At 40.8% G+C, this 14,002-nt stretch overlaps 2 protein-coding genes across 5 annotated transcripts; one reads left to right on the forward strand and one right to left on the reverse strand.

The window, feature by feature from the left end:
• Positions 1-339: 339 nt before the first annotated feature.
• On the reverse strand, positions 340-7,156 carry LOC121681952 (transmembrane 6 superfamily member 1-like). Of its 3 annotated transcripts, XM_042061921.1 has the most exons (11): positions 7,026-7,156; positions 5,482-5,565; positions 5,261-5,364; positions 5,057-5,154; positions 4,844-4,947; positions 4,202-4,284; positions 3,993-4,111; positions 3,423-3,527; positions 2,653-2,745; positions 2,403-2,522; positions 340-964 (listed from the first exon to the last, which is right to left on the reverse strand). In XM_042061921.1, exons 4-11 carry the CDS (start codon positions 5,075-5,077, stop codon positions 776-778), a joined length of 834 nt encoding a protein of 277 aa, XP_041917855.1. In that variant the 5' UTR covers positions 5,078-5,154; positions 5,261-5,364; positions 5,482-5,565; positions 7,026-7,156; the 3' UTR covers positions 340-775. The 3 variants fall into 3 exon arrangements, with proteins under 3 accessions (XP_041917855.1, XP_041917854.1, XP_041917856.1); XM_042061920.1 differs by lacking the exons at positions 5,482-5,565; positions 7,026-7,156 and adding an exon at positions 5,566-6,262; XM_042061922.1 differs by lacking the exons at positions 4,844-4,947; positions 5,057-5,154; positions 5,261-5,364; positions 5,482-5,565; positions 7,026-7,156 and adding an exon at positions 4,736-4,818.
• LOC121681951 (BTB/POZ domain-containing protein 1-like) lies at positions 6,377-10,888 on the forward strand. Of its 2 annotated transcripts, none has more exons than XM_042061918.1 (8): positions 6,377-6,926; positions 7,413-7,569; positions 7,839-7,944; positions 8,103-8,300; positions 9,085-9,277; positions 9,459-9,546; positions 9,795-9,941; positions 10,062-10,888. In XM_042061918.1, the coding sequence occupies exons 1-8, from the start codon at positions 6,517-6,519 to the stop codon at positions 10,218-10,220; spliced, it is 1,458 nt and encodes a 485-aa protein (XP_041917852.1). In that variant the 5' UTR covers positions 6,377-6,516; the 3' UTR covers positions 10,221-10,888. The 2 variants fall into 2 exon arrangements, with proteins under 2 accessions (XP_041917852.1, XP_041917853.1); XM_042061919.1 differs by having other exon boundaries at positions 9,148-9,277.
• Positions 10,889-14,002: the final 3,114 nt, after the last annotated feature.

Genomic DNA, 14,002 nt, shown 5'->3' on the forward strand with positions numbered 1-14,002 from the left:
TATTCAGCAACTCTTGGATAATTATTAAAAGTTGCTTTTGTAAATAAAATACCAAGAAATACAAAAATGTGTGTCTCCACTACTAGTAAAATGTCATGTGTAGATGTGTTGAACTTATATCACTGAAAAACAGCATGGGAGAGAAAGCTTAACCTGGAAATAAAGGTATAAGTATATATACTCTTGATCCCTTGAGGGAAATTTGGTCTCTGCATTTATCCCAATCCATGAATTAGTGAAACACACACAGCACACAGTGAGGTGAAGCACACACTAATCCCGGCGCAGTGAGCTGCCTGCATCAACAGCGGCGCTCGGGGAGCAGTGAGGGGTTAGGTGCCTTGCTCAAGGGCACTTCAACTGTGCTGGTCGGGGTTCGAACCGGCAACCCTCCGGTTACAGGTCCGAAGTGCTAACCAGTAGGCCACGGCTGCCCACTAGGTGTCCAGTACTGAGGCACAGATTTTTCAAAATCTCCAGAGAAGGAGAGGCATGAATGCACACAAGTATTTGCACTGCACAGGAATGTTATACAATCAGACACAACGGAGATTGATGATTGGTGACACAAATATCATGTGTCATGTAACACCATGAATTGAGAGTCCTTGAACCTTTCACCCAAATGGTTACACATCCCGAGTCATCCACACCATTGGCAAAAATATATATGTATAAACCTCAATTTAACAGAATACGTATACAGCAGCCAAAGTAAAGTTTCAAAATGCCATGACATTTAGTATGTCTATCATCGTATAGAAACTGACCAAGCTCATTCAGTCTTCGGTGGCAGTCGCTTCAGGAAGAAGGCTCGGTTGCTGAGAAGATGGTAGCTGAGCACCTGTGGCACCAGGCCATAGAACATGTTGACAGTGAGGAAAAGCAGCTGAGTGTCTGCTGGCACTCTGTAGGAGAAGGGCGTCCGTGTATGGAGTGAGGCACCAATATGAGAAAATTGTGCCTAAGAACGTCACACAAAATAAAAACAAAATCAATCCAACATCTTCACTAACTGAAACTCAGCTTTATACCATGATATAACCATATAAAATAAAGAATTTAAGAACTCCTTTTAATCCTGAATTGCACACTTTAGTGGCCTGTGTTGAGAACTTTCTAAACCACATAGGACAGTGTTGATGCAACAGACTACATTGTTTCATGCCACTGTTTGTCAAATGATTGGAATGCATCAAAAAGTCACTAGAGGGCGTTTACAAGAGTTTTCAACAGTTACTTGTAGCAGTGAATATAGGTAAAACTGGTAAATACACTTGTTATAACAGACTGACTTGCTTTAAAACAAGACGTGTCTGAGTTATAGCATACAGGAAATTCCACTGTGTGAAAGCTCAAAAGCCAGTTCCCTTAACCACAGACTTCAGCAGACTGGATGCTTGTACAAAATGTTACAATACTGGCATGGTGACTGTGGGTGTCTTGAAGATCCTGCTCAAGGCAGCATTTTTTTTACTTGTCTCTAACTAGAAACATACCACTGACAGATCTACATTTTATTAATATAGACTAAAGAAGGGACTTTCCCACTTCATAATATATCATTACTGGAGACACACTGAAAAAAGATGGATGAGGTAGTTGCATAGCAACCCTCTGGTCCACCACTGTACAATTCACTGCTACTATTAATAGTGTGAGCAGCTGCCATTGGGAGAATAGCTTCATACTGCCATGTCTAAAGTAAGCCCCTGCTTTTGTCTCCTGCAGTATGGTCACCAGGCATTCAGGCTGGCTCTGGTGTAAAAGCAACAGCCATGTTCATCTAAGATTTGTGTATGGTGTACTGACAGCTAACACTGTGGTGCTTCCATCTTTGGAAGTGAGCAGATGAGTTGGTGTACATAAGTCCTGTTTAACCATGCACTGGCGTGTGTGCTTTGGTTTCAGTCAGATTGACAGTGTAATTAAACCAAGGACAAATATATGTTGTACGTCCACTATCTCCAAATATTTCTATGTCAATTTCGAGAAACGATTTCAGAAACATACTTGTTGATCAAATTATGTCGATGGTAACACAGAGTAAAACTTGCCCTTATACTTAACTGGTAGAAGACCCTTGTAAAGCACTTTTAAAACTGAACCAGACTACTTTGACTGGTTATTTGGCTAAGTTCTGTGAATCTTTAAGGTGTATACTTCATTAAATTTTAAGCACAATTATGGTAATGTTTAAAAGTGTCTGCTAAGCAAATATAACCATACGTTAGGGGTTAACAGACACAGAAACAAAGTTTAACAGAATGTGACATTGGCCAAAATGTGAGTAGAATATTTAGAACATTGAGACCATTACAGATTGCCCAGTGATTAAAGTTTAAAGCAGTATCCTAATACTTCACTGTTATCTATAATGCTTGTTCACCTCCATCCCTTACCTGCGCCACTGCACCTGCATGAATGAGTGTGAGGTCAGGGATCCACTCGCAACCAGGAACCACCAAACCATACAGAGTTATGACATAGTATGGCACGAAGTACAGCATGTTCACTATCATCTGCAACACAAAGAGCCCAGAGTGCATGGCCCAGTGCATCATCTAGCAAATAAGCAATATGTGCAAGGTTTTCAAATTAGCAACCAGTCTAGTCCTGGTGCGAAAATGAAATAAATAAACAATAGCTCACTTGGATTCTAGGGTAGGCAGAGGGGTCCTTTAAGTACGGTTCATAGTACTGAGTGTAGGCTTGACAACATTCGGTGGGACAATCCAGCGCCACCTAAGAGCACACACACACACTCTATGGTACATAAAGATTCAAAAACACCCACTCACTGGGAGTGGGACATACATCTTATTTACTGTCCTAGAAGCTGACAGCAGAGGCAATACCATATCTCTTCTGTCAACCACTAGAACACGGTTTTCCTTCTCAAAAAAGTAGCCTGGAATCCCTTTTAGCCCCTTACGTTCATAAAACAAATAACTAATGATACAGCTGGCTATCTGTTGATGCATGTGTGTAATATGTCAGCTACTGCACTGTAAGGAAGAGTTTGTCTGATGGGCATTTGGTGGCTCTCTCCAAAGGCTGGCAATTATAGCTTTTTTTAGCTTTTTGGTGGTGGTCTGTAAACAAATCAGAGCGATGGCTACTCAATTATCCAACAGACAATAGGACCAGTTTAAATGGACCAAATGAAGGGAACAGGACACATCACTGCGGGCCAACTCAGTCAAGCAAATGAGCAGCAGCCAATGGCCCTGATGAGTTCAATCATTAGCCCAAATCAAAGCTCTGTGGCACTCATTCCCGGCCACAAGGACCGACATCCTCTGGGACGAGCGCAAGCAAGTCAGTATGAGTATGAGTCAGTGTATATTATCTACCTGTCCTTCAGTTACACACACAACATCTGACCTGGCCTCTGACTAAGTACAAGGAGGACCACTTACCAGACCTCTGAATAAGCAGAAGGAAGTTGCAAACAGTAGATATGCTGCAAACAGTAAATCTACAGGTCTCTGCAATAGACTCTTCTTCTGGGTATCCTCAATATCCTGTGAGTGAACATAACTGCCAGATTAGTACTGAGTAACAATCACAAATGCATAACCCACTGTATCTTTGTGATGTATTCACAAAATTGATGGAGGTATGAGCCTAAATAACTTATCAGTGAAAGTACTTCAAAGTACAGTATAGTTATTTAAATGAGTGAGCAATCTCAATATATTTACAGTACATATAGCATATAGCATTGGCCACTGTCTCTTGTGCTTGGCCTAGTGGGTTTAGGCCCTGGGCTCTATGAAGGCTTGCAATAAGTGTCTGCTCACTTGCAATAAGTGTCTGTTCACTTTCAATGTTAAGTACTTTTAATAATTAGTTATTTCAGTGCTCTGCAAGTCCTCCAGCAGTGTGAGGCTGTCGCATGTGTAAGCCACTGCCGTAGAGCAGACTGCTCAGTATGACAACACCTCCATTTGCACATGACACCTAACAGATGATTAACCTAGCCTCACCTCCGGCGGAGCACCTCGCACTGCAGGCTGACTGAAGACCCTGAAGCAGGCCCATATGGACACCAGCACATACAGCATGTGAATGAGGAACAAGGGGCTCAGCTGAGCTCCATACCTTCCTGTAAAAGAGAATAATGTCTGGAGTCTTCTGTTGTTCAAGAAAATACACTGTATGAAATAGCTGCTGTCCTAATGATAGTTTAACTTACCCACAATATTGCCAGGAATGTACACTATGACCCTCATTAAGAAGGACCCCTCCCAGTATAAGCCAATAGCCCTATAACTCTCCCTTTGCACAAACAGAACATTATTTCATTCAGCGTGCAATGAAGATGGATGGAACATAGACTAATATTTTGCACTGTTAGACTGAAAATGTGTTATTACGTAGTATATAATACCTTAAGAGAAAAAAAGGAATCCTTGATACAATAATATACTCATACCCCAATAAAATACTCATGATATGGATAATGAAATCTGCAATACAACTATATCAGCATAGCAGTAAGATTAAACACACCATTAGGTAACCTTCCGTTGCAGAAAATGACTAGCAGAAACTTCCTCTTCCCCATTTCTGATTACATGTCACTGACAATCCCACATACTGCATTTTTGTTGAAAAGGTCTGTCCTACACTCGTTAAATGCTTATTCTAAGGGCAATTTTGAGGTAGCAAAAGAATATCTGTGCACATACTACCTCTGACAGTTAAACAAGCCCAAGAATGTTCAAACCTTGGCAACTACTTCCCTCCACTGTCTTCAAACACATTTGAATTATTTGTGCCATCTGCTGAGGAAGACTGTTGCCACTTTCAGTCGCATAGTGATCGATGTGCATACCCCCAGGTTATTGCCGCTACCATCAGTAAGTACATGAGGTAGTGTACACATCCATCCCAGTAGGAAATCATATGTCCATGAGCAGTGTTAATGTAGGGGTCTGCCTGAAACACACATGACGAACAAGACATTAGACACTTTGATCATCTACACTATTTCTTATGTAACAATCATATTCCTTAAGATGACTGTTGAAAAAACAGGGATATTTACCTCTTTCAAGTAAAAGGTCATGAATCCATCGATGATGCCATCCTGTTCAAGACCTATGATAAGGTTCACAACACTCAAAAAGGCGTAGGCTGCAAAAACTGTGAAAGAGATTTAATAGATCACATTGAAGAAGCATTATAAAAGATTTTACGTTTTGCTTACATTAAAAAATAGAAGAAAAATATATAATAGTCTATAGGCTACCATAGAAGAGTGGATCCCGAGGCGCTTTCTTTGTTAGTACAAGGCGAGCTGATATTGCTGTGATTACTAAGGTTGATGCTCCAGCAAAAAGTATGGCTTCAATACTTCAGAGTGGAAAGGAATCAAGAAAAAGAGTTGTCATTATTTGCAAGAGGTTCCATCTGCTCACAGCATGAAAGCACAATTTACACAAACCATATCAATAATAAAGGATAGCCTACTTTGTTGTAGCATAATGTAGGCCAATGTTTTGTATGAAAACTGCAATTCTTCACTTCTCCCAAAGTAATAAGTTTGTGGCTCACCTGTTCGAATATATGAGAAAATTAAATAAAAAAGAGATGGGTATTGACATCAAGGACAAGACGAACACTCCTGTTCCAGCCGAGGCATTCATGGTGACAACACAAGGCAATCACTGTCGCTATACAATGTTACGCTGTATAATCATACATGCTTATAGTAGTAGGCTGATCTACTCGCATTTGTATTTGTATTCCTTCTCCATGTGTGGACTGTGACATTCAGACATACTGAGAACTACAAATAGATGGGAGCTGTTCCGCCCTGCTGAAAGAGTTCTGACGCGCGTGCACACATGAATGCCTCTCCTCTGTTGTTCCTTGTCTCTGTCAGGACTGTCAAGCCAAAACTTTAATGGAATTTTAGGCATGGCATAGCTTGGGGGTGCAACCTATGACACAACACCACACACGCCAATAATAATAATAGCCATAACACTAAGTAGTCTGTAAATGATTGTTTTGCATTTCAAGACAGTGACATTAAATAAACAAAAACAATAAGCCATCAGACAACGTTTTAGTAGGCCCACGTTCTAATGAAATGTTGTTCTTTCATACCGTCATCAATACTTTTAAGATAGGTTACCGACTGACAAATAAGGACTATTTAACTCAGCTGAAAACAAGCCAGCCGTATGTCGTAAGGTCTTGGCATAGGGCGCTCTACAGTCCGTCAGCCCGATAGGCATCTCCATGATTTGTTCAACAGTCTGGTACCGCCCTCTTGCGGTCATAGGTTCATAGCCTACTGAGAGGAAGAACTTGGCCGGAAAGGGGAGGTGTGGCTTAATTATCGTCGTCGTCAGAATCGTCGCAATGATGATCTAGAAAGCAAGCAAGTTGTAAACAGCGATGCCAGGCCATGCCTGTGGACACGGAAGAGCAGTCGAAAATGTTGCGTTGATATTTCGGACGCTCGGTTGATAAGCTGACGTAACCCGTAAACATAACATGGCTACGGGCGGCGGTGAAGCGGCACCCAGAGCCGAAGGACAAGCTTTCAATTTTAGCCAGTCTGGCGCGGGAAGGAACGCAGCAGTCTCAAATTTTGCGGTCGCAGGAATTCCTGCGCCGACTCCTCCGCCGTCAGTGGGCCTACACAGAGAGCCCGTCTACAACTGGCAAGCTACAAAGAGCTCAGTCAAAGAACGATTTGCATTCCTTTTCAATAACGAGCTGCTTAGTGATGTAAGGTTTGTTGTGGGCAAGGGTAGACAAGCTCAGAGAATCCCATCTCATAAATTCGTGTTGGCTGCTGGAAGTGCAGTATTTGACGCCATGTTCAATGGTGGTATGGCTACAACATCTACTGAAATTGAGCTACCTGATGTCGAACCAGCAGCATTTCTCGCTTTATTAAGGTAAATTGCGCTGCCGTGATTTGGCGTCATGGTTATTGCAAGTTGCATGTTCAGTCACAATGGTATTGTTTTTACGACTCTTTACAGCGTTATACTTACGATTCAAAGCCTTCTGCTTTGTTTTATTCGTGATTGTGTTTGGAGCCTCGGTTAAGAAACGTACACATTTAGAATTAGAAGTCTTTGCTACACAAGAGCGACAATAACCATACACATGACTCAGCGCAGACAGTTCACAGTAATTGGAACTTCCGTAGCTAACCGGAAGTATAACTGAAAGTCCAAATCAAGTGTTATCAGTGGGCAGTACTTGAAAAAGCAAACGTGAGTGTGTGTAGAAGTTACATCTCTAACAGTCCACTGATTGGATTGGACTACTAACCCATTGTGCCATATCTGGGAAAGTTTCTCCTTTTTTGTCCTAATATGTCATAACATTTCATTACTTGCCATGTTCTTCCAATGATGTTATTTGGGTTTGTAAAGGTTTCTGTACTCCGACGAGGTCCACATTGGACCAGAGACTGTCATGACCACGCTCTATACAGCCAAAAAGTATGCTGTTCCTGCTTTAGAGGCACATTGTGTCGAGTTTCTTACCAAACACCTCAGGGCTGACAATGCCTTTATGCTTCTCACTCAGGTAAGAATGATGTATCCCCATAAATTAAAACGTGTTTGAAGTTGACAGTCGTGTACTATGATCAAACACCTTAAGAGAAGTAGAAAAGGTTGTCTGCAATTACTGTGGTAGTAGACCTAGTAACTGGAACAATACATCACACACACACATAAATCATAGTGCATACATTATGGAGGGGAAGTTTTTTAAAAAAGTTTTTGTATTCAGATAATCAACTTATTGTCTTTCTTTTAGAGAGAGCTTTCACATAATAATTGTTGTTATTACAGGCCAGATTATTTGATGAACCTCAACTTGCCAGTCTTTGCTTGGATACCATAGATAAAAGCACTGCTGATGCCGTAAATGCAGAGGGGTTCACTGACATCGATTTAGGTGAGAGTCAAGTTTATTCCCTGTGTCACCATCCACTCAATATCAGCTATGTACATATTGCTCCGTTCAAATTGACTTCACTCCAGTGAATTGAATGATTTCATTGGATTGTCTGTATCTCTGCATTTCATGTGGGCTCACCTGTGCTCATTGTGCAGACACATTGTGTGCGGTACTGGAGAGAGACACACTGGGCATCCGGGAGAACCGGCTGTTCGGCGCTGTGGTTCGCTGGGCCGACGCCGAGTGCCACAGGCAGCAGCTGCCACTCACCTCGGAGAACAAACAGAAGGTTCTGGGCAAAGCTCTCTCCCTCATTCGCTTCCCTCTCATGACTGTGGAGGAGTTTGCGGCAGGTATGGACAAATACTCCTGGTTGTGGGCAATACATTTTCTCCATGTTTCCTATGTGTTCCAATGCACTAAGCTGTTTGTTATTCTTCACTGCTTGTATGATGCCTGCGTAATGACAACAGGGTGTGGTGGTGGTGTTTTTATTTCTTGCTCTCAATTAATTACTTAATTAATCGGTACTGCATAGATAGTGAATGTCCAAATATGACTGTGTTGTGAACTCTCCCCATACATTTTAGAAATAATCCTTCCATTTGTTTGAATATATGTAACTGATAGTAGCAAGTGGTCTTTTGTAATTATGACCGGAACCCTGTTCAGCTCTATTTAAATATGATGAGGCTGTTCAAACCCAGATTGAATCCACATATGTGCTCCTTATCATCCTCGTCACCTTCAAACATGTTTATGGTCTGTGTGAAACCGAGCCATCTGCTACAGTCACGAAGACCAAACAGCCTTTAGCTTCCTTCCGTAGGCCAGGCCATCAGCTCCAGTTCATTTGTCTGTAGATCTCATTAAAAGAAAGCTGACACTGCAAATGGCTGATAATGCTACATGGCCATAAACATGTTTTTCATTACTGTATTTTCCTCTACTTGATTGAACAAAGCAATGGTGATTTTGTGGCTGAACTAACTTTGCAACCACATATTTAATAAATAAACATCATGTACAACTACTGCAGCATTGTGACCTTGTGTTACCTCTGCTGTGGCTGTGTAATCTGTATCCTGAGACAACCAACCATAGAAACCCAGTTTGATATTCTTTCTTGTGCAACAGGGCCTGCCCAGTCTGGGATAATGTGCGATCGGGAGGTGGTAAATCTCTTTTTACACTTTACAGTAAACCCCAAACCCCGCGTCGACTACATCGACAGACCAAGGTGCTGTCTCAGGGGCAAGGAATGCAGCATTAATAGGTTCCAGCAGGTTGAGAGTCGCTGGGGATACAGTGGAACCAGTGACCGAATCAGGTGGGTTTACTACATGCCTACGATCTATTCAGTTGCAGTAGAGCTTTCTACTAGTTAAGTTTTCAGTCCTTCAATACTGCATGTTTGCCTACTGTATTGACTAGGTGGGTGTGTGTTGGGGGGAGGGGGGTGTTGGTAGGTTATACAATAGTTCTAACAGCTATGTCTCTGTTCACCTCAGGTTTAATGTTAATAGACGAATATCAGTAGTGGGGTTTGGTTTGTACGGATCGATACATGGGCCAACAGATTACCAAGTCAACATACAGGTGAGAATCTGATCTGGGAGCTGCTCTTTTGTCTGTATGCTTACAGTTATTGCATTGCAACAGCTTGATATCATCTTAGCATTTTTTGTCACTTTTGCCCCATTTTAAATATGAATGACTTTGCAGTTTAAGTGTATATGATTATGAAACATCCTGTATGTAGCGTGAATCTTTATTATAGACAAATGAGTTCTATATAGAAATGGTACATGGTCACTCACTGTCCTGAATCACTTCCTTTTAAACAGATCATGGAGAGTGACCGGAATCACATGCTCGGACAGAATGACACAGGATTTAGCTGTGATGGAACAGCTACCACATTTAGAGTCATGTTCAAAGAGCCCATTGAAATTTTACCTAATGTTAGCTACACTGCATGTGCAACTCTAAAGGTGAGACTACTGATGCACAGACAATTATTAGATCATGTTTTGTAGTCTCCAAGTAATTCATTTGTAATCTTGCACATCAAATTATATCTTTATGTTGTGTCTTTTATCTGTGATATTCAGGGGCCTGATTCCCATTATGGAACAAAAGGACTTAAGAAAGTGACTCATGAGTCAGGTACAGGGACCAAGACGACATTTTTCTTCTGCAGTTCCCCCGGCAATAACAATGGCACCTCCATAGAGGACGGACAGATCCCTGAAATCATCTTCTACACTTAAACCACAAGCACTAAACAGCGCCCAAGAGTCACGACTGCGTGATGATGGAACGGTCATGTACCGTCACAGACTCTCGCCCCAAGGGGCCGATCTTGGCTGTTGGGGGCGCTTCCACTGCGCTTGCCTCTTGGGGCTACCAGCATCATTGCACGTGGAAACATCTCACGACACTGGCGCGTGTGCACGTCCCAGAGGTCACATCTCACCTTTAATGACTCGCGCGTCAGCATCGCCCAGGAGGCATGCCAAAGCCCCTCTCCATCTAACACCAGCTGCAATGCTAATTTGCATTCTAGTTTCCTAAAGCAACGCGCATTGAAAATATATCTATACATTGTGTTACTGGATATCTGCACAGAGATGAATGTTTGCCAACTTGACGTGTTGAGATTTTGTATAGATTTGCGGGACATGTCATCACTAGAGTTAAGGGACACACAGAAACCCTTGCTTGTTATTTACCTTACAGAGAAGAAGGTATATTTTTAGACATGCCATTAAAATAATTTCATTTGCAGTCAGTGATTTTGCACCATTGATGACAGGTATTTTTCAAAAGGGAGAGCTGTTTCAGTGAATAATATTGCATATTGTTAAATCTCATCTCTGAATGCTCAGTCTTTTTGTGACATGCACTTCTCCAGAAAAATATAAGAGCTGTAACATGATCAAAGTGAGATGTTTGTGTTGTATCATATATCTATAGTCTTAAATCAGTCACATTCACATCATGGACATATCTATAAGTCCAATTGTGGAGGATTCATTTCTTTAAAAGGATATCAAATACAGAAGCCCAAAAAATTAAATGTAAGATCATTTAGTCTTCCGAAACAGCACCGACACACGTATAGCTTATGGTCCATGTAGCAAAATATTTTGAGTAATTTACTCTGAATTCAAAAGAACTCTAAAAGCCATAGCACTAAAATGTAGTATTACCTATTCACATAAATACTTGGTTAAACAACCATACAAAACATCAATTTCCTGACAGTAAAATACTGTTTAATGTAAATACAGTGTGGTTCAGCAAATGAGATTTCCCTTATGAATTTCAGCTCTGGTTTAGGGGCAAAGACAGTATCATTCTGTCAAGTTGATCCACTTGAGCCTCAGTACATATTTTCATATAGTCAAGGCTTCAAAAAATTCAGGATCAAAAGAGTAATGTAAAAAACTAATTCCTGCCACTTCCTTGTTCCTTGGCTAGGAGGCAGTAGTGGGCCACCGACACCGCTGGGCCACTGCCATGTGAGCAGGCTCCTCCATTATCTGTCTCATTGGTTTCAGGCCCTTAGTGATTGAAGTTGAACTCCTTTCCTTGTGTGCCTGTGCATTTCTGAGTCTTTCATATTCATCAGTTTCTTCGGGTCTAAAGGGACAAGCACACAAAATGTGAAATTGTGCGCTGAGTAGGGAGTCAAACTCACTCCAAATCGCACAGTCTCACTAGATGAGTTATTAATATGTTGCATTGAATTGTGGAAGGAGGTTTAACACAATAGCACTGAAAACTAAATGACAATGTTGGCTCCAAAATGTAACCAAGGATAGAGATATCAGAATATGTAGTTACAATTTGTCTGGGGTAAATGCATCAAACCCTAAAGCCAAACTAGGAACAGGAACTATATTTTCTTAAAAGTTAATTTCATTGCTTATGTCATCTCTTTAAATGTTGGACTTGTTCAGTGGCACAGCAGAATACTGCAGCTCTGTCAATAACATCAGCCAGCATCAAAGGAATCTGATTAAAATGACTCCGAAAATTAATTAAAACACCAGTTTCCATGGCAAGATTTTTTGCCATAAACTGACTGAGAAGCCTTTGAATGGAACATTTAATTTGAGCTGGATGTCTAGCCAAAATGGGGAAAAAATGATGTTCAGAGGGATGTGATTACACAAGACACACATTACTCAGGAGAGATCTATTGAAATGTCTATTAAAGGCAGTGGTGGAGGAAGTACTGAACCTCAGTACTTAAGTAAAAGTACAAATACACAGAGAAATATTTACTTTAGTAAAAGTAAAAGTACCACAATGACAACCCTACTTAAGTAAAAGTAAAAAGTACCTGCTTTTAAATGTACTTTAAGTATTAAAAGTAAAAGTATTTGCATAATGATTTATTCTCTTAATATCTATATTCTAAAAGGAAAAATCAGTATGGGCTGTGGCATTTTAATTAAGCTAGTTTTAGGTTATACTCGACTAGATAGTTTTAAGTTAATGCAATTGTGCTTACCATCTGTGGCCCAGTTTACATTCTGACCTACAATTCTAGAGACTGTAATTCTGGTTATCTACTAGGGTGATCTGCTGAGTAATATCATTCAGCAAAACACGAGAGCCTGAAGTTTAACGGGGTAGACAAGGGAAACGTCGGGTGGATCGTAATGCCAATTATGCTGATTGAACAGAAAAGTTGCTGAGAAAGGTGTCTTTATGATTAAGTTCAGTTTCACTTGCGCAGACGCATAGACATTGAATGAGCGCTCACGTTACTACCCCCCAATTGTAGGCTATGCATTTTTATTTAATCACACACAATTAAGGAATATTTCCTAATCTGGAAAATGTTACGTTTTTTCCGGCCACCGGTTCATTAATAGTCTACCATTCATTTGTGCCGCAAATGATCAGACGTGTGACAGAAGCATGGGCATAGCCTGTAACTTCGCTGATCCGCGGATAGCAATCTCATCGGAGAGGAGGCCCTAACGCTGCAGATAACAGACAGAGAAAGGCACAGAACACAGTTGCATGTACAGTGTAGCCATGGGTCTGGTGAATATAGCCTACCGAATGCAGATGGCTACAAGCTCACGCTTTGCCTGGTCTAGACTATAAGCTTATGTTTCTAAGAATGCACGTAGCGCTCCAGAATCTTTGGTAGCAACCCCCCGGTAAAACAAACGTGTTTGTCAGAGAGAGAAAAAAAACTGATCATAAAATGTATCATAAAAAGGAACGATGGTGTTGTAGAAATGTAGCGGAGTAAAAGTACAGATAATTGCTGTAAAATGTAACGAAGTAAAAGTCAAAAGTATGCACTATAAATTTTACTTAAGTAAAGTACAAATACGTGGAAAATTTACTTAAGTACAGTAACGAAGTATTTGTACTTCGTTACATTCCACCACTGATTAAAGGAGCATGCAATGTTTACCTGAACACTCAGTAATTTCTCTACATATTATCTGAGTATGCATATACCTAAGTGCCCATCATAGAATCTTTGGAATAATTCAGTTTTTATTAGGCAAAGTTCATATGAAGAAAAAATTACTCAAATCTGTGGTTCATGCAATCACCCTTAACAGGCCTAAACAGTGAAAGATGACTAACCTCAGAAATGGCTGACCTTGTGTCATTATGCAGACTTCTCATCAGCATGCTGTCACTAATGATGTCTTAGATTATATAATGTCTTCAAACAAGAAGCAGGTATGACATTTTGTTGTAGCAACTATTGAATCCTATTCTGTGCACCTTTTGAGAAGCTACTTCACAGGGATTTTTTTGCTGAGCTTGTCTTGTCACATTGATACTGTGTGGGCTGAGAAAATCCTCCCTCCACATATCCCCCTGCAACCCTGTATCTGCATAGCGCTGCTCTCACGCACAGTTGTACCAATACTCTAAAAGCCCATTTAGAACTCTCAGCTGACAGCCTCATATTTACATGGGTAGCAAAAATTGTGTTGTCCTTGTTGCCCAATACAGCACAATCAACATAATTCCCCAATGAATGATTCATGACTAAAATAAATAT

Source organism: Alosa sapidissima, chromosome 14 (genome assembly GCF_018492685.1).
Source record: "Alosa sapidissima isolate fAloSap1 chromosome 14, fAloSap1.pri, whole genome shotgun sequence".
NCBI classification, from domain to species: Eukaryota; Metazoa; Chordata; class Actinopteri; order Clupeiformes; family Clupeidae; genus Alosa; species Alosa sapidissima.

Coding starts and splice junctions, on each gene's coding strand:
- LOC121681952 (XM_042061920.1), bottom strand. CDS start 5,657: ATGAATGCCTCGGCTGGAACAGGAGTGTTCGTCTTGTCCTTGATGTCA. Junction 4,948..5,056: donor TGACCTTTTACTTGAAAGAG/GTAAATATCCCT, acceptor TGTGTGTTTCAG/GCAGACCCCTACATTAACAC. Junction 4,285..4,843: donor GTAGCGGCAATAACCTGGGG/GTATGCACATCG, acceptor GTTTGTGCAAAG/GGAGAGTTATAGGGCTATTG.
- LOC121681951 (XM_042061918.1), top strand. CDS start 6,517: ATGGCTACGGGCGGCGGTGAAGCGGCACCCAGAGCCGAAGGACAAGCT. Junction 8,301..9,084: donor TGTGGAGGAGTTTGCGGCAG/GTATGGACAAAT, acceptor CTTGTGCAACAG/GGCCTGCCCAGTCTGGGATA. Junction 9,547..9,794: donor ATTACCAAGTCAACATACAG/GTGAGAATCTGA, acceptor CCTTTTAAACAG/ATCATGGAGAGTGACCGGAA.